This window comes from Ursus maritimus, unplaced genomic scaffold (assembly GCF_017311325.1).
Source record: "Ursus maritimus isolate PB19 unplaced genomic scaffold, ASM1731132v1 scaffold_17, whole genome shotgun sequence".
Lineage (NCBI taxonomy): Eukaryota > Metazoa > Chordata > Mammalia > Carnivora > Ursidae > Ursus > Ursus maritimus.
The window spans coordinates 54,468,114-54,491,967 of record NW_024424119.1 but is presented as its reverse complement, the minus strand read 5'-3'; the positions used below and the strand labels follow the sequence as shown (position 1 = coordinate 54,491,967).

General features: G+C 54.7%; 1 protein-coding gene across 1 annotated transcript in view; it reads right to left on the bottom strand.

Moving 5' to 3' along the window:
* The window catches only part of HMCN2 (hemicentin 2), a 148,288-nt gene that overhangs the window by 99,224 nt on the left and 25,210 nt on the right, over positions 1 to 23,854 (bottom strand). The window contains 11 exon segments of the mRNA XM_040631353.1: positions 5,588 to 5,737; positions 7,891 to 8,004; positions 8,965 to 9,092; positions 9,605 to 9,746; positions 10,855 to 11,127; positions 13,101 to 13,222; positions 13,668 to 13,812; positions 16,365 to 16,628; positions 18,340 to 18,460; positions 19,380 to 19,486; positions 20,142 to 20,313. Coding sequence (XP_040487287.1) covers positions 5,588 to 5,737; positions 7,891 to 8,004; positions 8,965 to 9,092; positions 9,605 to 9,746; positions 10,855 to 11,127; positions 13,101 to 13,222; positions 13,668 to 13,812; positions 16,365 to 16,628; positions 18,340 to 18,460; positions 19,380 to 19,486; positions 20,142 to 20,313 — 1,738 coding nt within the window.

The window sequence follows — 23,854 nt, the reverse complement described above, 5'->3', positions numbered from 1 at the left end:
GTGGCAAGTCAAGCTCCAGCCACAGGAGCCCAGCTACCTTGGAGACCCTCCCCTCTCTTGCCCTCCTCCTTCTTCCTCTGGCAGGTGCCCTGAACTTGGGCCACCATTTCCTGACCCCCAAAGAGCTGAATCTGTGGAGAGAGGAATGGTCATCTTCACTCTCCTCACCACATCTCTGTTTGCTAATATTTTTGCAAGGAGTATATAAGACTCCACCACAAAATGGAAACATGCTTACTATAAATAGGTGACCTTACACTGGACGGTCCAAATGGGACACCAGAGCATGAAAAGGGCCGTATTAATCATGGCACCAGGACAAGAGTCCCAAACAAGGATCGCCCTGCTCACGGGAGTCAAACAAAACTCCAATAATACACAAGAATACATTTCCCCCAATTTCTGCTCCACACACCCCAAATTTCACGCCCTTCCCCAGGGTCAGCTCTGTTAACAGTTTGTAGTGTTTCTTCTAAACTTTTTTCTAAGCGTCGTCTTATATTTATAATCAGGAGAAAACAAGTTGTTTCCCAAAACAGAAGTTCACGATCCTTTCTGCCCTTCAGCAGGCCAGGAGTTGGCCCAATTCCAGATGGGTTCAGGCCCTGTCCCCGCAGCTTATGGGCATGGTTTTCAGAGCCCTGTCCCCAGACCTATGACCAGGAAGGTCCCTAGCCTTTTTTTAACCCGTGGCAGCTAACACCATGGAAAATCCTCCACCCCTTTGTTCTGTCCGCCTCCCTCCAGAAATCTCCCCCATCCATCCAAATCATGACATCAAATTTCCCTCCTGGCCTGGAGATTAGGGATGTTCCAAGGAAACACAGCTTGGAAAATTACTGCAAGGAGGACCCAACAGCCTTGGACCCAGCCTCAGACACCACCCGCACGCCTCTCCTTCTCGCTGGGGCCTGGCAGCTGCCTCGGCCCAGAATCCCAGAACGCCTCTGCTCCGGGCTCGCCTCAGACGGGATCGTTGCTCCTGCAGAGCCCTGGCCCCGGGACGCACGGCTTTACCATCCCCTCTAGATGGGCAGAGCTGAGGCTCAGCTCCGGGGCCAGACACCCCCAGAGGCTGCCTTCACCCACTCCGTGCTGCCAGACCTGCTTCTTGACCCGTCCCTCCTCAGCCCCCAAACATCCCAGCTTCGTCTCCAGACTCTGGAACACAACACAGCATACGCTCTTCCCCATTCTCCTCCCAGTTCTGAACTTCCCCCCAAAAAAGGGACAACCGGTTTATAATAGCAAATAATACATACAGAGGGTAGCATTTGGAATGCCTACTAAGGGACAGGCATGGTGACGGTGCTTTTAGAAACACAACCACAAAATTTCATCAACCCCATTTTACAGATGAGCAAACTGATGGTCGGAGATTAAGGAGGCTGCCCAAGGGCACAGCTCGAAGTCAACGGCAGAGGTGGGCTCAGAGCTTAGGTCTGGCTGCTGTTTCAGCCAGAGCCGCACCCGCCTCTTCTGTCCTCTCTTTGGGGTGAATCCCAAAGCAGCCAAATCCCAGACTCAGATCCCACCCAGAAAACTCTGACTCAGCCTCCAGCACAGCCATCCCCCCTGCCACGTTCCTCACTGGAGCCCCCAAATAAGGCAGGACCCCTGGATCCTCATATGTCAGAGCTGAAGGCCCTTTGGTTCCCTCATTTGCAGATGGGAAACTGAGGCCGGGCGCAGGGGCAGGATGGGCCCTGAGTCCTGCAGCATGCTGGTGGGGGCTGGGCTGCCAACCCAGTGCCCTTGCCAGAGACTCATCAGGGGTTCAGCCACCTCTGCTCTCAGGCCCCCTCCTCACAGACGCCCCAGTGATCCCTGCAGTCACCAGGGAAGGACCATAAACTGGTCCTGTGTTCAGAGGGAATGCCAGGGTGTCCGTGACTGGGGGGAACGGTCTCCACAGCCCCCTCCTGGGAAGGTTCCTGCAGTTGGGCCCGGGCTGCAGCTGCTGGTACACTCTCAGGGGCCTCCTCCTCCTTGGAAAATATTCACAATTCTCTTTTATGGCTGCATTGACATAAAGGCAAACACAATCCAGGCTGGATTCATTCTCATCCACTTGTTGTCATCCATTTGTTTCCTTCTGATTTTAAAAGAAATTAAAATCAGAGCACTGTCCCAGGGGCCCTGGAACTATCCCAGGCCATGGGTCCTTGCCCGCTGTGCCTGGTGGAAAAGCCAGAGCTGCTTCTGTCCTGCTCCCCCAGGCTGGCCAGGGGGGCTCTGCACTCCCCAAAGCATAATCTCCTCTCCCCTGCTCATCTACCCGGCAACCTGGGGCTTCTAGGCCAGAACAGAAGGCAGGGTGGAAATGAGGAAACACACAGAGGAATGAGCATCCTTTCTTCCTGAGGGAGAATCCAGCAGGTGCAGATGACTTAGCTCAGAGCAGCTGTTCTCAGAGAACAGAAAGGGCGCTGAACCTGGGGAGGGCTTGCCTGCCGTGGAGCCCAGTCACCCTGGGCCCGGGCCGGCTGGCGTGTTGAGTATCTACTCCATTCAAGCCCTGAGCAAAGCCCGTTCTCTCATTAAATCTCCTAAGGACCCTATGAGCAAAGCTCTATTACTGTCATCCCATTTCATGTATGGGGAAAGGAAGGTTCAGGGAGGTCCCTAACTTGGCCAAAGAAGCAGCAAAATCTGGGTATCAACAATGCAGGACTCCAGTCTGCCTGATGCCCGGCCCAGAGGTGATGCAAAGGGACCCCGCGGGCGGGGCCACCAACACTGGCACTCGCCGTGCTCCTTCCCAAATGCCGCCAGGAAGCCGGTTCCCAGCGTGAAAGCAGGAGGTGGGCACAGTGCCCAGCCGCTCCCCGCCCTGGAAGGCTCTGCCAGCCTGGCTAGGAAGGCTGGGCCACAGCTGCCACCCAGATGGGCAGGAAATTCGATTTCCCACCGCTGCTGCCAGGCCAGCTCTCCCCAGACACACAGGTGCTGGGCCACCATCCACCCCCTCCCTGACCTCAAGGCCGAAGGCCACCAGTAGCCAAGAAGCCTGCCCCTGGGATGCCAGCCGTCTCCTCCTCTGACATGGGGAACCGGCCCTAACGTCCATCGCTGACAGGTGAAGGAACAGGACCAGGCGGGCATGTTAGCTGGGGCCCCAAATAAATAAGGCACTGCTGAAAAGAAATCAGACACGGAGCAAAGGATGACTACCCGTGACAACGCCAAGTGCAGCCCTTCCTGGAGCGCCCTCTCTGCTCACCCAAAACCTGTTGACAATGAACAATGACAGTGACATTGATCAGAGCCCTTCAGGCCCCAGGCCTGCCTTACCTCGCACTCATGCAACATCCTAGGGACGTTTTGCCGACGAGGAACCCGGGGCTCAGAGCAGGGAAGCAACGTCCCAGCTCACCCTGCTGGTGAGCATCAGGATGAAGTCCAGGGCCTAAAAGCCTGGACCCTGGGTTCAGATATCAGCTCTGCCACTCGCCAGCTGTGTGACCTTGGGTAAGTCACTTAACCTCTCTGTGCCTCATGTTCCCCATCTCCACAGGAGATGATGACAGAACCCACCCCAAAGAGTTGCTGTGAGGTTTACATGTTAGTACACGAAACATGCTTAGAGCTGGCCCTGGTACCTGGCAAACTTCATAGAAATCCTGGCTTATATGTTTATTGTTATCAGGCTCTAAGCCTGCAGCTTTCCACACCCACCCCACCCCACCCCACCCGAGAGCGAGCCACACAGAGCACTCTCTACAGAGGAAATAGAAGCATGTCACCCTCTGTCCTAAAAACTCTCACCCGCCCCACAGGACAAAACCTAAACCGTGCTGGACTCCTGAGGCCAAGCATGACCCACAGCAGGTAGCAGTCTCCTGGGCGCCCCTCGCCCCCCTCCCCCCCTGCCCCGCCCCACGCAGTCTCACTCCCTGGCTCACTTCTCTTGCCGTGGGGAGATCTGCGTCTGCTGCTCCCCTTGCCTGGAACCCTGCTCCCTAGCTCATCACCTGACTGATTGTTCCTGGGTTCACCTCAGACATCACCTCCTCCAAGAAGCCTTCCCAGCCCCCAGTATTGGTTGGACCCCTTCTCTGGGCACCAACAGCTCCCCACGGAGACCACTCACAAATGTTCACTAGCCTGAGTATCCCACCTGACTGTTTGCCGTCTCTCTCCTTGACACCAAGGGCAACAGATGGCAGATGCCAAGTCTCGCCTGCCATTGTGTCTCCGGCACAGGACCTGGCCACCTGGTGACCGCGTGCTGGAGGAACAAGTGACCAACAGTACCCCAAGCCTAGGAGGATCCAGCCGTGCCATGGCACCATTTTCCTCAGGGCCAGAACCTTCTACTCACAGGGCCTGCTCCACGCAGGGCGCCCCACTGTCCTTGGGGAGCCCCTTGGCCCTCCCACCCAGCCTAGACAAGCACATTCTTGATTCTCTGTGCTTCCCCGGGACTCCCAACACCTGGCCTTCCCACTGTGGCCACGGCACAGCCCTCAGAGCCCAGTTTGTGCTGGCCCAGCCTGCCGAGGAGCTGTGTCCATAACTTTGAGCAATCCCCAGGGCCCAGAGTGCAGGCCTGGAATTCAGACATCATGACAGTCACGGCCAAGGCTGTGTGCCAGCCACAGAAGAACCCAGACTTCCCATCTGTAAAAAGGCAATAATCACCCATCTGTTTATTAAGCACTCGAGATGGGCCAAACCCTGTGCTAAGCATTATATGCCTGATTTCACCAAACCCTCCCAGCAACCCCATGGCATGATCAGCCCCATTTTACAGATAGGGAAACTGAGGGTCAATGACTCAACCACAGCACATAGATGGTAAGTGATGGAGACAAGACGGGAACTCAGGTCTCAGGGATGACAATGCCCAAGATCGAACCAAACTGTCCCTGTGGTAGGCAGCCTCCAAGGTGGTACCAAGGACCCCTGCCTCCTGGGATGCACACACTTGAGTAGCCCTTCCCACCCACCGTGTACCAGGGTTGGTCTGTGTGACCAACAGAATATAGAAGTGACTGTACGTTACTTCCAAGACTGGCTAGTTATAAAGACTTCTTCCTTGTGGGATTCTCTCTCCCTCTCCCTCTCTCTCCCTTTCCCTCTCTCTCTCTCTTCTCCCCCTTTTCCCTCTCTCTCTCCTTTCTCTCTTCTCTCTCTCTCTCCCTCTCTCAGCTCCCTTGCTCATGGGAATCCGTGTCAGGAGAAGCCTTCTAGAGAAGCCCACATGGTGAACGAACTGAGGCATCCTGCCAGCAGCCACGTGGGTGAATCCAGACCGGCTCCTCCAGCCCCAGTCGAGTCTTCAGATGATGCGGCCCCGGCTAAAGCATTAACTGCAATCCCATGAGAGCCTCCGAGCCACAACCACCCAGCCAAGCCACTCCCAAACCATGGCCCCTCCAGAACTGTAAGCTAACAAATGCTTACTGTTTAAGCCACCAAGTTTTGGGGCAATCTGTCATACAGCAAGAGGCACCGTGTCCTCAGTCCCACGTGCTCTGGAGGCACACGATACAGATTCCACACTGGCGTTCTCTATGGTAGAGTTCCCTCCTCCCTGCTCATCGGCAGGGCAAAGGGCGAGGGGGCAGGTGGGGACACTCACGTCCAACCTCCAGCCGGATCTCTGCAGAGGCATCGCCTATCTCATTGACAGCTCGGCAGGTGTAGACGCCAGCATCCCTCTCCTGAGCTGCTGGGATCCGCAGCGTCCTGGAGCTGGAGCCCTCAGGGGCCAGAATCATTTCAAGACCCCCTGCACCAAAGATGGGACAGCATCAGGTGGGGGCCCATGGTGGCCAGGGAAGCCTGGGGTACCAGGCTGCTGAGGCTTCCTGACCCTCGGGCTCCTGTAACTGCACTGGGCTGGGGCCTGGGAGGGGCCAAGTGGGGCAAGGTTCCTCCCAAAACCAGGACCCCTGTTTTTTAATGGGGACAGACTTCCAATTTTGTAAGAGGAACAGAGTTCTGGAAATGGTTGCTGGTAACAGTTGTACGACAATGCGAATGTACTTAATACTATCGAGCTGTATCCCTAAAAAGGGTTAAGATGTAAAGTTTGTTACTTGTATTTTACAACAAGTTTTAAAAAAATTTTTAAGTCAGCTCCCCTGGCTCCAGGGGGCTTTCCCTGAGCCCCTCTGCTGACCACGAGTGAGGCCCAGCCTGTCCCCTTACGTGCGACAGGCTCAGCACCCACAGACTCCTTGCCTGAGCCTCCCTGCTGGGTCCCCATCCTCTGCCCCAGCTCCAGACTGGGGTCACCCTGGGATGAGCACACCCCAGCCACGGCTGCCTCTCTGACGCCTGACCCCAGGCAGACCTCCCGAAACCCACCCCGAGCTCTCCCTCCTTTCTCCCGCCTGTTCTCTACACCCAGGATCCTGAAGCCTGACAGGCTGCCCTGATTCCAACCTACTTTCTAAATTTAAGTATAATTTTTTATTTTTATTGCTTTTATTGTGGTAAAATGTACATAACACAAAACTTTACCATTTTAAGCGTTTTGATTCAGAGGCATTAAATATGTTCACATGCTTGCGCAACCATCACCTCCATCCGTCTCCAGAACTTTCTCATCTTCCCAAACTGAAACTCCGTCCCCGTTAAACTACAGATCTGCCTCGTCTAGGTCCCTCACGTAAGCGGAATCCTTGAGTATTAGTCCTTCCATGTCTGGCTGATTTCACTCGCATCATGTCCCCCAAGCTCATCCGTGCTGTTCTCAGAATTTCAGCCTTTGTTTTCAAATGAAAAAACTTTTCAATTGTGGTAAAAAAACCAGAACAAAATTTACCATCTTAACCGCTTTCAAGAGCACAGTTCAGGGGTGTTAACTGCTTTCACACTGTTGTACAATTTGAATTCCACTTCTTTTCCAGCATGAATAATATTCCACTGAAAGGGGCCCTTTTAAAAAGGGTTCCCGGGCGGGCTCTCGGCCAGAACCGGAGAGACGCGAGCACCGGGGCAGGAGTCCCGGGGCCTCTGCCGCCTGGGTCAAAGTCAAGGTGTCAAAGTCAAGGTGTCAAAGTCAAGGTGTCAAAGTCAAGGTGTCAAAGTCAAGGTGGGCTCTGGCAAGCTGGCAGGCAGGTGCACGAATGATACAGCCCGTCCAGCGGGGAGAGGGCAACACGGGTGAGGGCTGACCCTTGGGAGGGAGCTAGGATTCTACTTCTGGAAAGACAGGAGCAGCCCTAGGCCCTCGTCCCCTGCTGAGGGCTCAAGAACACTCCCGTCAGCCAAACTCCAGCTCCAGCAGAGTCCGGCACCGGGAAGACCCTCTGTACCCATTGGCTCCAAAGAGCCTCAGAACAGCCCTGGTACTACTGGTCCCCGTTTCTCAGATTAGTGACATCACAGTCACCATCACTAAGAACACCGAGCCCAGGGGCGCCTGGGGGGCTCCATCGGTGAAGCGTCTGACTGCCTTCAGCTCAGGTCAGGATCCTGGGGTCCTGGGATCGAGTCCCGTGTCAGGTTCCTTGCTCAGTGGGAAGTCTGCTTCTCCGTCTCCCACTCCCCCTGCTTATTTTCCCACTCTTGCCGTGTCTCTCTCTTTCAAATAAATAAAATCTTAAAAAAAGAAAAAAGAAAAAAAAGAACACGGAGCCCAGCTCATATGTCAGGCTTGTTCTCAACACTTCACTTATGTGAACTCATCTCATCCTCACACGACTAACTTCTCGGATGTTCCCCATTTCCTGGATGAGGAAGCAGGCTCAGCGATGGCAGGTCACCTGCCCACTGTCACCCATGGGAGCCAGAATTCAAATCTGAGTTGACTCTAAATCCCGCTCTTCACCACTGAGCCGTGGGGATGCTGGGTTGGGGGAGGGGTGCCACCAGAACGGGTCAGCCCTCCCAGAGACCCCTTTTGGGGGGCCCCAGAGGGGCCACCTGACATACCTCGATACCAGACGACCCGGGGTGGGGGCACCCCAGACACGTCGCACACCAGCACGGCCTCGTTGCCGATGGCGGCCAGCACCACCGCCTTTACCGCAGAGACAGACGGTGGATCTGCATGGGAACAGAAGGGGAACTTGGGACCCACCCACAGACTCCCTAGGGCAACAGTGCAGCTTTTCCCAGGGTGGGGGACGAGGACAGAGAAGGAGCTGCACCCCCTGCCTTCTTCCCCACCGCCCACCAGTCAGGGACCGTTGCCCCAGAAAAATCTAGCCACTTTTTTTTTTCTTTTTTTCTGACCCAAGACCTCAAATTAAAGCCAGTCACTCCTGGAACCAACCCACCCCACACACATTGTTTCTCACTAATCTGCCATAAAAGCTGAAACCTGGGGCACTTAGGTATCTCAGTTGGTTAAGCGGCTGCTTCACTCAGGTCATGATCTCAAGGTCCTGGAATCGAGCCGCACATCAGGCTCCCTGCTCAGTGGGGAGTCTGCTTCTCCCTCTGCCCCTCCCCCTGCTTGTGCTCCCTCTCTTAAACAAAACAAAAAAAAAAATCTTAAAAAAAAAAAAAAGCCGAAACCCTACAAGGTCCTAAAATGCCCTGCCCATCCCTCCCCCTGTCCCCTCCCCCAACTCCCTCCCATTCTCTCCACACCAGCCTTCTTGTGGCCTCCTGAGCGCCCCAGACTCATTCTGACCTCAGGGCCTTTGCCTCACCAGGTCCCTCGGCCTGGAACACTTTCCCATTCCTGTCTCTGGCAGGCATCCCCTCCTTGTGGAGGCCTTGGCCGGTCCTGTGTGTACCAGCCACGTCCCTCCCGTCCCCACCTGCACATCACGCCGCCCTGTGCTCCCAAAGCACCCTCCAAAAGTACCATTATCTGTTTGCATGCTTTTTCTGTGCCTCCCCATTAGAATATAAGCCCCCCCCAGGCAGGGACCATGTGTTCACCACTGTATCCCCAGGGCCTGGCACATAGTAGACGTTCAATAAGTATTTGAGGATGGGAAGGAGGGAAGAAGGGAGAGGAGAGAGGCTCTTCAGAGATGCCTGGGGCCCAAGTACCTGTGTGGTAGAGGGTGACCGTCTCCTCGTCTGTGCCAACCTCATTCGCAGCCTGGCAGCTGTAATTTCCAGCATCCTCTGGGGCCACCCCCTGAATGATCAGGGTTCCCTGGGCATCCACACGGATTCTGGAGTCACGCCATAAAACAACATGTTCGACCACAAGGAGCTGATTAGGTCCGATCACTCCAGGACTACCACAGTCATCATCAATAACTAATTAATAACATCACTAGTGATCGCCATTTTATACTGACTGCTTGCTCTGTGCCTGGCTGTGTGCTCAGAGCTTTAGATTGTCCTTGTTAATTCAGGCTCAGAGGGGTAAAGCAACTTGCCCAAGGTCACACAGCCTGAATGGCAGAGGCAGAATTCAAGCACAGGTCGGCCTGATTCTGGAACTACAGCTCCTGACCCCTGAGCTTATACTGAGGCATCGTTATATTTCCAAAGTGATCTTGCTTTAGAGTCTCAAATGACCCCAGGAAGAAGGCAGGGCAAATGCTCTCCTCTCCCCGTGCCACCCCCCCCACTGCCACCGCCCCATTTACAGGTAAAAAGATGGAGTCCCAGAAGCATTCCCTGGGAGGCCTTGTTCACCTGCTCCCAGTCCCAGAGCCCCTGGCCCTGGGCCCCTTACCTGCTGTCCTCCTGCAGAGCATGACCCTCACGGCTCCAGGAGATGTGGGGTGTGGGGTACCCAGAGGCCGAGCAGCTAACGCTCACCTCCATACCCTGGGAGAAGTGCTGGGACCGGGTGTGGATGCTGACCTGCGGGGCCTCTGCGGTACAAAGAGTGGACAGGTGGGGAAGAGCCTGTCAGGGCAGCCGTGCTGTTCCAGATGTCCGGCCCCGGCCTCCTCTCCGTCCCCGAAGTCACAGATGGGCCAGATGCAGGAAGCAAAGCCCCCAAAGGGCCTGAATCCCCAGGGAGTGGCTTTCCTGGGAACTGGGGCTGACCAGGCAGCTGCCCAGGCCACACGAGGTGGATTTTCTAATGCCCCCGAGAAAGCCTCAAGCTCCCTGGGGTTCTGCTCCGGGCCGAGCATCTTGGAGGGGCTTAGGCAGATGCCAGGGCTGGGGACAACTCTCACCTCTAGTGACCTTCGGTGGATCCCAAGGCCTGCCCAACTACTGGCCCCAAACTTAGGTTCTATTCACAGTACACTAGGCTTGTCAGACTCAAACAGACCTCACCAGGCCAACTCACCTGAAACAGGTAAACAGGTCCCTCCCATATCAGAGGCAGACATAGCTAATAGATATGGCGAAGCCTAGACGTGGCCTCAGAATGCTTCTCCACACACTCCAGGCAACCAACCAAGAGTTGTTGGCACAAGAGAGAACAGTTGTCCCAATAGGCTCATTTTCACACTTGCGGAAATAGCAGCTCAGAGAGAAGGATCTGTCTAAACCCTGGGTAGACCCGAGGTGACCTCACGGTCCTAAAACTCCCAGATGGGTGCTCATTCCACTGCCTCCCCTGACCACATCCGGTCAGTGCCACCCATCCCCTGCCAAGCATATCTGATCTCTGGACTTCCAGAAGTTTCCCGGATTCCATCCCTGCCCTATGTGCTAGGGGGAGGGGCAATGGAGGTGCTCCACAGCATGAGAAAGCAACAGGACACAATGAAATCGGCTTGGCCTACAGCAGTAGAAATTCAGGTTAGACATTAGGATGAACTTTCCAACAGGGAGAATCACTAAACTTATGTTAGGAGGCTACAAAATGCTCTTTCTCCAGAAATTCAGAAGACACTCATAGGACTAATGTTGCCTGCCAGACGTGATGCCTGGGCAGAGGCATGGATCGACGGGCTCTGGGGAGAAGCACTAGGCAGTGTGTTATATTGGAAGGACAGACAGCAGGGAAAGGCAGAGCCTCACCTCGCACCAGGAGCCACATGGATGCCCTGGTGACCCCATTGGCATTGCTGGCCATGCACTGGTACCGCCCACCGTCACTGGGGATGATGTTGCTGATCTCCAGGGACAAATCGGCCAGCTGGGTGACTCTGCCCGTCGAGGCTGACAGGACACGCCAGTCCCGGATCCACGTCAGGTTGTAGGGGACATCACTCAGGACCTGGCAGGACAGGACGGCGGTCTCCCCCGGGGACACGGTGATGTTGGGGGCAGGGACTAGCTGCGGCGGGGGGTCTGAAGGAACAAAAACAGAGGAGATTCAGAGGGGGCTGACACAGAGAGGGGGCCATCCTGCTGGCGCTGGGGGCCTCCTGACTCCAGAGTCCCACACGGGATCCTTCAGGACACGCTGGCTAGCAGAGCAGTGAAGGAGCATCTGCTCACCATCCCGGGCCGGCGTCGCCCCAGGGGAGGGCCCATGCCCCCACGGCCCCCCACTTCCCCACCGCCATCACACACACACCCCCGGCGAGGGCTGAGCGACGCGTGAGTGCTTGCCCCATGACAGCCAAGCTCGACACACACCGAGATCTCCACCACTCTTCTCACCCCGAGAGCCAGTAACTCCACCCTGGGGAATACAGCCTCGGAAATCACCCTCAAGAAGGAAACGGTAATGAGCACAAAGCTATTCTCTGTGCAAATCGCAGGGGTCCCCTAACAGCCAAAATGCACAACTGAGGCCACTGCTCTCAAAAAGGGAAGAGCTAAAAAAACCACTATCTTTTTTTTTTTTTAAGATTTTATTTATTTATTTATTTGACAGTGAGAGACAGCCAGCGAGAGAGGGAACACAAGCAAGGGGAGTGGGAGAGGAAGAAGCAGGCTCCTAGTGGAGGAGCCCGATGTGGGGCTCGATCCCAGAACACTGGGATCACGCCCTGAGCCAAAGGCAGACACTTAACGACTGCGCCACCCAGGCGCCCCAGAAAACCACTATCTTGACAGGCAAAAGGGGTAAGTGACGAGATCAGAGACCCTCTAACCAGGGATGTGGGGCCGAGCCTTTGCAGGGAAAAAGCTGGGTCCTCACAAGCTGCACGTGCCAACAAGCTGCTGTCCCAAAGAGCATGTGAACATCCCAGCCCCGAAAAATGATACCGTAGAAACCAGCCAGAAACAATACTCTGGGGCAAATGAGAAAATCTGACTGCAGCCAAATTAAATAGCATTAAGGTATTATTGTTCATTTTATTAGGTGTGATCATGAAATTTTTATTCTACGGGAAAATCTACTTTCTAAAAAAAAAAAAGAGATAAATACTGGAAGGTCAGGATGCCTACAATTCAGTTTAAAATAGTTTAGCCAGAGAGCGAGAAAGCAAACATGGCAAAACTCTAGCGATTAGTGAGTCTAAGGAATGGGCGTGCCTATCTCCTTACACTGTTCCCTTTTCCCGCCCTTATCAGTTATAGAGTAAAACCATGGGGCGCCTGGGTGGCTCAGTGGGTTCAATGTCCGACTCTTGATTTCGGCTCAGGTCATGACCTCAGGGTGGAGAGACAGACCCTACGTGGGGTTTGCTTGGGATTCTCTCTCTCCTGTTGCCCCGCCCCCCAACCCCACGCTCGCTCACTCTCTCTTTCTCTAAAATAAATAAATAAATCTTTTTAAAAAAATGCTATGGAGGTTGTCTCTAGAATAAGACCACAGGTCATCCAGATCTTTTGCCGGTCTGGACTGCCCCAGTCTTCCGGCAAGCAGCATGGCGAGTCTGTGTGAGATTAGAGGCTGCAGACTGGCTAATCTTTCCATGTTCCTTGGGCTCCTTTGCTTCTCTTCAAGACAGTTTAGATTCCTGATTTACAAAACAGAGCCGACTTCATTTCTAGACTGTCTGTGGCATCTCCAGCCCTCTTGAGCTGGATGGTGCCATCCTGGCAGGGACCTGGGGGCATTAAGGGAGGGGGACTCCCAGATGGATGCTGGCCCCTGGAAAGGCCTAGGGGAGGAGAGCATGACCCTCGCCGGCCAGGCTCCTCAACCTTCCTCCATCTGAGATCCACAGGCCGCTCCTGGATGACAGCCCAAACGGGGCGCCAACAGGCAGGTGGTAGTGTGGGCAGTAGACTCTGGGGGATGGACAGTCCCCAGCAGCTGCCTGGCCTGCTCTCTCACAGATGGAGACACCCTGGGGGGAAACCCTAGAGGGAAAAATCAGGAAGGGGGTGGGGAGGGTATACAAGGACAAGCCGAAAGGACAGACCTGTGACAACAATCTGGGCCTTTGCTCGTCCGGTCCCAGCCCTGCTGACGGCTGTGCACTCATACGCCCCTTCCTCGGTCTTGGAGGCCCGTGGGATCTCCCAGCTGCTGTTTCCCGACACTCTGCAAACACACAACAGCTGGAGACTCACAATCCCACTGATCCCAGCCAGGGTCCCCCAGCCTCATCTGGTCCCCAAACCCTGCCCAGAGGGGACAAATCCTCTCGAAGACTTGGTAGGAAGAGTCAGACAGCCAAGGACATGCAAATTTTACAACATGCCGTGTGACTTTGAGCAAGTCCCTTTCCCTCTCTGAGCCCTAGACTTTCATCCATGAGGGGGAGGGTCTCCAAGGGTCCTTCCTGCCCTGACCCCAGGATCTGGGCCCTGCATGGGATGAGTGTTCCGGAAGCCAAGGAGGCCCACAGCTCCTTCACAGGGTGATGACCCAGCAGCGGTGGGAGCTTAGGGGACCACCCTCCCCCACCCCGGACACTGTGACCGAGACCGAGGTCCTTCTCCTGCCACCCACACCATCAGACCCCCAGGGCTGGGGACCCACTCACTGAAAGTGCCTCTCCTCGCCCAGCCTGGCTCCATTTCGTCGCAGCTGTAGCCGGAAGGGCAGGGTGCTGTGCACAGAGCAGGACACCAGCAGGGGCTGGTGCAGGTAGCCATGGATCCTAGGGGGCATGCTGACCAGGGGGGCACCTGCAGGCAAGGCCCAGCCGTAAGGATCCCTCCCCGCCGCCCCCCACAGCCCGCCCTCATCTGCGATGCAGAGACTGCCAGGGTGAGCCAGGATTCCATCCCAGGCCCTGCCGTCTGGTGATCACCAAGAACAGGTTGGTTTGCCCTGGCCAGCTCAGTTTCCACCTCTATAAAATGGGCTTAATCCTGGTACTGACGTCCCCGTGCTGTCTGGGGAGCTGGTGAAAGGCAGGGCATGTGCACACGGCATGGCAAGCACCCTCGGGACGAGCTCCTGCTGTGTCTGCGGTTTGTGGGAAGACCAGCTGAGACAGACGGCCTGTGCCGCCGCCTTCTCCACTGCCCAGGGCGCAGAAGTCAGACCAGGCCTGAGATCTGAGGAAATGCTCCCCGGACTGGGCTCTCCACGCTTCCAGAACTCTCATCTGCCTGGAGGGTCAGTCTCACCCAAGGAGGTTGGAAGAAAGCCTTTTTTAATTTAAAAATAAGCAAAGCTGGAGCATGGCTGTGAATGCAAAATTCACACGCATTTTTGAGATAAAATAAGAGACTTCAATGAAATCTCACAGTTTATGAGGAGCCCCGTGGGGCCCCCGGGAGACACCCTCCCCCATCTATCCCCGGTCTTGGGGTGACACGTTCTCTCTCCTTGACTATTGGAATCGCTTCAGTGGGAAGGTCTGAGAACACCCCCACGGGGTCAGTGACTGCTGTCAGGGCCTCATGGGGGGATCGCGGGCGTATGCTCAACTCTCGTCCTGCCCTCCCCCCCATCCCCACCAGAGATGCTCCGTGGGTGAGACAATGCACCAGACGTCCTCCGAGCCCAGAGCTGGGGGTGGGAGGGCGGCGGGTGACATCATGCTGCGGGCTCCCTGCCACATCCCAGGGGAGAGGGATGTCGGACCATCCAGCCACGTCCTCAGCTGTGTGCAAAGCAGCCACTGCTCACCCACACACACTGGAAGCCTCTGCAAGGCCAGCTCAGGCTCCATCTTCCATGAGCTCCATGGGCCCGGGGACCCAAGGCCTACCCACCCGTCTCTAAACCCATAGCCTCCTGCTCTAGGCCAGACTCCCAGCTTCCCAGACCTAGAAGGTGGAGAAGGAAAGCAAAACTCTGAGCCACCTCCCTTCTCCCTGCCCTGCCAACACACACGCGCGTGCACACACCCTTTCATCTAGAGCTGAGAGGAAGACCAAAAGCCAGAGCTAAACTCCAAACCCTTGAATTCATCTGAAAAAACAGGAGAGAGAGAAACAGAGGCCGCTACTGCCCCTGCTGAAACTCCTTCCTGAAAATTCCTCCTTGGGGTTATAAAAGCCAAGGAAGGAGGGGCCCAGGGACCACAGCAGGGGAGTGGAGGTCAGGAGGCTGAGAGAAGGGGGTCCCCAGCCCCCCGACCCTGCCTCCACCTCACCGTGGGCACCTTGGTGCCCTCCCTGCATCCCTACTTGAAGTAGACAGAGAAGTCGCTCCTTGTCAAGAGATCCCCAGCAAAGAAGATGTTGGGTGTCAGTGACATCCATCTCTCTGAGCTCCCCCCACGCCACTGCCATGGGAAAGGGGGGAGTGAGCAGGAGGAGGGAACAAAGCCCAGCAAGGAGGCTGTTGGCCAGTGAACTCAGATACCCCAGGCCAGGACCAGAGGCAGAGCAGGAGAGCCAAAGACTCAGCCCCACACTCTGGAAGCTTCTGACCTGGATGGGAGACCTCAGGGACACAAGGAAACAAGCAAAAAGCCACACATGACCTACGATAGGACCATAAAATGACCTGTGCCCACCATGACATGAGAGTAACAGCAGCTGCTACATATAGGGGGCCCTGGTCCACATTGGCCACATCCTGGGCACAGCCTCAGGGCACCCAAGAAATGTCTTCTTATGTGTATCAGCTTATGGAACCCTCAGGGCAACCTGTGAGATGGGCAGCCTCAGCTTCTTCATCTGTAAAATGGGGACACATCTCAGAAGTATTGTAAGCACTCAGTGAGCTGCTGTATGGCAGGTGCTTGGCTCAGGACAGTCCCATGAGAGGCGCTCGAGACGGTGACTAAATTAGTATTATTCTGATTACGGAAGAGCACGCCCACACTCACTGCCCTGCCCCCCCGCTGTGCCTACAGGGCCTAGCACCGTGACGGGCACAAAGCGAGTGCTGGATGGATGTGTGCATGGATGCAGGCGTTCAAGAGCGGGTGGGTGGGTGGGTATTTGGATGGATGGATGCAGGGACGAGGAAGTGGGTGGATGGACGAATAGGCAGCCGAGTGACGGATGTTTGGATCAATGAGTGGGTGCGTGGACAGATGAATGGGCGAGTGGATGATACACGGGTAGGTGGATAGATGGATGGCTTTGCACTAAATCCTTGACCTGATCGCCACCTCTGAAGCACCTCAGTATGTACCATGATGCATTGCAGAGCGTGCTGTTTATAGAGGTTTAACGAACCTTTCCTCATCTCATCTGATCAGGGAAGGCTTCCAGGACGAAATGGGTCTCCAAGTGACGCGGGGAGCTGGGAGTCGTAAGAGCCAATCACTCACCTGGGGCCACCCCACTGTAGGAAACTCCAGAGACACGGAGCAGGGGATTCCCCTCGTGGTCTTTGCCCTTCACCTTGAGGTAGAAGCGCTCCTGGGGGGCGTGGAAGGGCGGTCCGCCCCACAGCTGATGCGTGGATCCGTTGGAGAGGGGCCGCGTGGGCAAAGTCAGGAGGGACTGCCCGGAGCTGTGTGAGAGCTCCACCGAGTCCAGGTGGCCGGGCGCCTGCAGGCCCGTGGAGTTGATCACCAGGGAGATGGGCACCCCTGCAGAGGGAAGGGCAAGGAAGAAGATCCTGGTGTCTGCCCTGGGCTCCATGATTCTCCCCAAGCAGGCGCCCTCAGTCCACAGTCAGGGACCCAGCCTGCTTGGCCCTCCTACAGGCTGGCTCACCTTCTGTTCCCTGTGCCAACTAATGCAGGGGCGGGGGGGGGGGGGATAAACAGAGGGGGCCTGCTACTGTCCGTGGTCCTGAAACACCACTGTCCCTCCAAACCACAGCTTCCCACGGCTGCATCACCTCCAGTCTGCAGACTCGGGCTCTCATGGAGTAGAATTGGGAGAGGGCATTTCTCTCCACCCTACCCCTCCCCATTAACTCTGGGGTTGGCTGTCGTCAGGTAGGCTCCAGGACCAGCCTGGGTGAGACACACGCAGGTCTGGGAACACTGGTTCCTGATCACCCTCTCCCCTCTGTTCAGCTTTCCTTTGATTTTCTTTCTGTCTTATTAGAAATGGACTTCTCACATTATTCCAGAAAAGACAGAACCGGAGTTGGGTTTCATAATTCCCTTAGTTGATTTGGGAACATCACTCAGGTCTTGCCCTTTCCAAACAGTTTTTTTTTTTTCCTTAGAGATCATAAACCAGGAAACAGAGGGTGTGGTTGGTACGATCCATCAAATGCCTTAAAGTTTTTGAAGAAACATGGAACAATCTGGAAAGGGCATATAAAAATCCGAAGTCCAGATTCCTTTGAAATAGAACGTGTGCCAGTGCTGGGCCCCACCCCCATGTTGCAATGATCAGCCAAGGGCATGCTCCCTGTGGGGGCCACTGCTCCCCAACTCCCTGATGTCCCTGCACTGAAGCCAAGTGCCAATTGCTACTTATCAATTGCCATTGCCCTGATGTTTCTCTCTCCTTCTTTTTTTTTTTTTTTAACCTGTCTTGGACCCCTATCTTTCTCAAAAGCAGAAACCCAAGAAGCTCACATGTGGCTCCCCCTTCACCCTCTTCCACTGGGGACTGGCCCTAGGGACCCTTCAGTTTTCCAGCACCTCATTTAGGATTTCTTTTCTCTCCTAGCTCTAGAATAGGAATGAAGTGTCTCTACCTCTCCCCCTTCCTGCTACTGGGAAAAACAAGCACTAAATAAGCAAGCGGCCCCCTTTGGCTTTGAAGATGTTACTGCTGGTCCTGGCACAGAACCAACCAGGGCTGACAAGGATGACAAAGATTAGAGGAAATACATACTCAAAAGCTCTAAGGATCTGGTGTCTACCATTCTGGTCACCAATCAGTGATCCAGAGTTAGCCTGACTTGGTCTAGGTCCCTCCCCATTTCCCTTCTGAGCTGGTCTTAGCAAAATCCTCTGAATGGCCCCATGGTGAGGGACTACTTCCCAAACTATTAAATTGGGACCCCTGATCTGGCCGCCAGATGGTATTTTCTGGCATGGAGCTCTGGCAACCCTAAAGCCCCTGCCTGCTCTGGAGCCCAGCGTTCTCCAGGTGGAACCGTGACGGGGCACACAGGCAACCCCAGATCCCAGTGGGCGGCTTCTAGCCAGAAAACCGACCTTGTGCCTCCAACTCCAACATCCTCCTCGGCTCCCAACCCCCACCCGCCGGCACAGGGCCCGTTCCAGCCACACACTTACAGCCTGCCCCCCAAGGCTCCCCCACTTCCCAAAGGCAAGCCCCACCTCTCCAGAAAGCAGCTCTGCATCGCCCCCAGGGTCAGGCGCACTGTACCTTGCAGGGGCCACTCAATGGTGTGGTTGAGGTCCAGAGAGGGCTGGGTGGAGAAGCCGGCTCGGAAGTCGATGTTGCTGACACCTGTGATCCTCACTGAATGGCGACCACTGCTATAGACCTAGCACAGACCCAGACCCCATCACCAGGGCGCCCAACTCCAGCTCCAGGGCAGAACGTGGCTGCCCTGTCCTGCCTCCAGTGCCAGCAGCTGGAATTCTCCCACCTTTGCAGGCAACTTCCCTGCTCCCTGGGGGCCCAGCACTACGCTCCCCAAATGCAGTAGAAGAGGCCCCCGCTATGACTCTGTCCTGAGCGGGACTCTTGAAGCTGCTCTGCCTTTCCAGCCCCCCCCCACACACCTGCAGCCCCATCTGTCCCCTGCATGTCTAATCCCCACCCTGCCTTCCCCACTGGCATTAGAGCTCTTGGCTCAAAAATGCTCAGAGTTTGAAGGGCAGGGTCAGTGTTGCCCCTTCGCCAGTACCATCCACACCTAGTCCAGGACCTGACACCTAGCAGGTGCTCCATAAATGTCTGCTCAACCAGCAGGAGCTCACATCCTTCCGAGGCAGCACCCTGCCCCATCCCAAGACCTTCTGCCAGGAGCCCAGCCTACCGCCAGTCCTTGGCTTCCAGCACCTTACAGATTAGAGCAGGCCCCCTTCCCCTGCCAGCCGTGTCCCTCCAAGCCATCCTTCCCCCAGGGTCACCCTTGCTTCTTTTATTCAGTCTTCACAGGATAGGTTTCTGAACCTTAAGCCGGCTTAGTCACCCACCTCTGGACACTCAAACTGTTTCTCCAACTCTTTCTTCAAAGTTCCCTAACTACCCCCAAACCATTCTACTTCCTCCCACTGGTGCAAAGCAGAATACTCCTCCTCTGTTCTTGACCCTTTGCTTCTATTGATATGTCCACATCACCACCCATGCTCCAGCCCTCGCTTCTCAGGGCCCCAGGCTCCCCAGGACAGGCAGGAGGGAGACAGGGTCTCGGCTTGGTGAAACTGGCCCCCCTCCCTGGGAACAGGGCCCCCTACCTTGATGGACCACAGCCCAGGATGCTCAGGCTTAAAGGCCACAACCTTGGCAGAGTCCGGGATGTTGAGAAGCACGTTGAGGCCCTCATCCTTCTGTAGGATCCTCCCTGTGGAACCCCCAAGGATTTCTCAGACCCCGATCCTTTCCTGGTGGTAACAGAGGTCCCACCCTGTCCCCAGGAGCCCTCCAAATGCCAGCCTCTGGCTTTCCGGAGTAATTGACAAGAGAGCTTTGGGGGTGCTTGGCCCTTCACCTCATTCTGCACTCCACCCTCATCCACCCCCAGGTTGGGGTTGGACACCTCGCCTCTAGACCTGGAAACTCATGACATCCTCGGAGCACTGTGAGGCCGCGTGGCTGGGTCCAAATCACACTGATCCTGGGTGACCCAGACAAGTCACTCCACCTTCCAGAGCCCCAGCTTCCCATCTCAATGGCATGCCACTAATTCTCACCCTGTCTGACCTGCTAGGCCACTGTAGGGATCCGCTGAGAGAACATGGGGAAGACCGCCCATGAGCCTCGCGTCCCAGGGACTGTCATTATCTTAATTCCCCTCGCTTGGCTGCCAACAGCCTCCCTGCTTCCTCACCCACCACAGGCACCCTCTCTGCCCTCCACATGGTAACCCCCCCACCCTCCTTGTTCCTGGAGCCTTGGGTCCAAACCCTCTGCCACCCCGGGTCTCTCTCTTTGTCCCCTCCTGGCCTCCTAGCTCAGTCTCGGGGTCAAAGAAGAGGCCAGTGCTGGGGTGCACATACCCAGTGGGTCACGGACTTCGATCTGGGGTCCTGGACCGCTCAGGGAGATGGTGACCTCCTTCAGGCTGGGGTCAAAGGGAATCTTCCACGTGTGCTCGCCCTCCTCCTTGTGGTCCGTGGACAGCAGGTGCACCTTGGTGGCCTGGACAGCTGACTCTACCCACTTCAGCACCTGGGAGGCAAGTGTGAGAAGCTGATGCCAGCAGGTGCCTGTGGTCTTGCTTAGAACTGACCCACTGGAGGCAGGTGTCTAATAGGTTCCCAGTGGAGTCCAGTCCCCCACCTGGGTTTTAGGCAGCATATAGGCTTTCCAGGTCACCCAAGGCCACCCCACTCCCACTGCCCCACACCAGACCAATTCACACTTCATTACTTCCTGGCCTAGGAAGGGCTGGGAGCTGTGACACCCGAATTAAGGACACTTGGAGGGAAGGGCCAATCTCTATGGCACCCATTACTTCCTCCAGGAAGCCTTCCTGATGCCTCCTACACACAGATGAATGCTGGAGATCTGGAACCTCCCCCAGAACAATGTAATTCACCATCACCCCAAGGGGCCTCAGACCACCCTCCTGCCAGGGCGCCAGGCTCTCTAAGCAGGACTAAGAGGGTCCGCTGCAAAGGCAGAGTCACCACCTGATCCGTCTCACGGTGTTGACAAATCTTAAACTCTTAAATCCTACACTTGCAGATTCATTCTAAAATCTTAAGTGTTTCGGACAAGTCCCAACGAAAAGCAGGTAACAGGTGAGGACTTCCCCTCCAGACTACCAGACCACGTGGGTACACATTAAAGAATGATTCGGGGGGATTCCCAAACTCCCTCAAAGACTGCCCCGCAGGAATGCATAGACCCCATGTCAGCAACATTGGATCCAGTCTGAGATATTTCACTGAGCACAAAATTATTGAGTTTCTCCAAATCCTTACCATGGCTTTCAAGACCCTATGTTCCCTCCTGGGTTTTAGGCAGCTGTCCAGCCCGACTCAAGGTCAGTGTGCCCCTGACTCTCCCCACACTTGCAGGGTCGGTCCACGGTTGGACCCCATGCCTCCCTAGGCAGCTCCCACCACACGTGCTGCTCTCTTGCGGAAATGCCCTGCTCCCTTTATCAACCAGCTCCTGCTTAGATTCATGCCTGTCTCGCCTCTTGGCCTGGGAGCCCCATGAGGGCAGAGACCCTCTGCTGTGCCCCGAGCTCAGTGGCTCGCACAGAAAGGGTGTTCGGGAAGCTTCTGTTCACTGTGTGTGGTACAGCAGGGCACACACCTCCCGAACAGGGACATCAAATTCACCTTACAGACGCCGCACTCCGTTCCACCCCCAAACCCACCTTGTAATAGCCACACCTCCCGGTTTCCCGTTAGAAAACCAGGAATGAGGACGAGGAGGGAACATCCTCCCAGGCCAAGTTACTCTGAAGTTTTCACAGAATGCTTCTCGAACTAAACAAGATGAAACATGAACCTCACTGTACAGCAAATGGGCACCATAACCACAGAGAGAAAAGAAGAGCTCCTAGTGTATTGAGGACCCAGGGGTTCAACTAAACTTTCCCAGTGGAAGGCACCCTGAGGACAGAAAGAACTACAAAGAAATTCTGACTTAGTAGCTTTGAGTGGGCACAACCCTCAGTACCGTGCTCACGAAACTGTTTTATGTATCTCGCAGGATACAGCGAAGAAGTAAAGATGTGAAAGCTTGCTAAATCAAGATTTTCCCTTCCAGCCAAGTATAACAGAGAGGTGCAAGTATTTTATTTATATGCAAATTCATTCCAAGTGAATTTATAACCCAGGGGCTTCTAAATACCATTCCCCACGAGGACTGTTTGGAGAAACGGCTGATTCCAGGCCTGGAGCAGGTGATTTGCGAGTAAGCCTGAGACAGTTGGTGGTAGTCCCACTAAGCAAGAATGTTCTCGGAGACTAACGGCACGCATGGACAGGACACGGGAACCAGCCTAAGGGAGCTCCCATTAGCTAAATCTGGGGGACCTTGAGCCCCCCAAATAATGACTTTTATCAACGGAGATACATCCAATTATAGAATCCGTGTGCCCGTAATAATATCCAAAAAAGAAAAGCAAAATTCAAAGCAATAAACCTCACTTGCCACCAATGAAGTACACTTCTTCACTAAAGAGAAAGAGCTAAGTACGTTCCCTGCCTTTGCAATAGGTTTTTGATGCTGCAGAAACCCGTCATCAAAAGCTTTTCTTCATGGAAGAACGCGCACTAATCAACGTGCAGGAGGTGACGCAATTAGGAGACAGACCATCATTCTGGAGCCCCTCATGAAATCACCGTTTCAGGCAAGCGTCCTCCATGGACGCTAAACCATGAGATGAGAGTGGATGGGGGACAAGATGTCCACATGGAACCCCAGCATTACCGCCACAGACCACTTGAGCCATAAAGGGAAAAACGTGGCCCTACAATACAGGTGGTTGTCGCCACCTTCACCCAGGAACCAAACCTACCATCAGGAACAGCAGGACAATCAGACATGACTTCCGTCCTTGGTGGGGCGCGACAGAAAAGGCACACAGCACCAGCCATGAAATATTCCTGCCCCAAACGCTGGCCTCCACTAATCAGTCCCTTAGAGCTAACTGCCAGGTTAGGGGAAATACAGGGGGGAAAGGAACAAATTAATGACACCATAAGGAAACAATCAGATGAATCCGGAACCCAGGGTGTTGTACAATCAAGGCCTCTCCAACAAGCTAGTGGCAGGAAAAAAGGTAGAAGGCTCCAGATGTAAGCGGACTTAACAGACATAACGAGCCAATGAAATGCACGGCCCCTGATTAAATCCTGATTTGACAAAAACTGTTACCAAAGACATTTTGAGGACAATCAGGGAAATTTGAATTTGAACTTGGCATTGGATGATACCAGCAAAGTACTCTTCATTTTGTTAGAGGACATTGTGGGTTATGTCCAAGATCATATATTTTTTTAAAAAATTCCTACTGAATTATTTACGGAGAAGATAGAACGGGAGAGATGAAGCCAGTGGGGCAAAAACGTTAAGTGCTGAATCTACTTGGGACAAAGGTTCTTCACACCTTTTCTTTATCTTTAACATCTTTCATAGTAACTTTTTTTAAGTAAAAGTCCTTTAAAAAGGGCAAGTATGCCATGACTTTAGTGTATGCCCCAAAGCAACCATGGTGGGGTCCTTTTGCCAATTCCGGTCAACTAGAAGGGATATCGTCAGACAAATTCGAAAGCTGCATTTGGCCGCAGTGAGGCAAACACTCTGTGATTGTTAAGCAATGTCTGCATGGGTATGGGATGAGACAGTGGTGTCTTGCGTGCTGCCTACTGGCCACCCTCGCTCTGAATCATGGTCCTACCGTGTGATCCTCCATGAAAAAGAACAGGAAAAGAAGGGAATCGTGGAAGAACTGCCGGAGATTTAAAAAGCAAATACGTTTTGTTCAGACTGAGCTGGAATGCCAGTGCCTAGATGTCCATCATCCCAGGAGAAGGGTCCTGTGTTCTGACAACTCACTTGTTCGTAGGCTTGGAGCTCCCCCCTCCTCCTGTTTTGTCTCGCTTTCTAAGTAATGCTTCTCTTGACAACGTTCTCCCTGCACACGGGGGCTGGCTGGAGGAAGCAGCAGCCAAGACTCCCAGCTGGAGAAGTGGACAGAAGCTGGCGAGGTGAAGCAGCTGCCCCCACACGGCAAAGCCACAGCCCC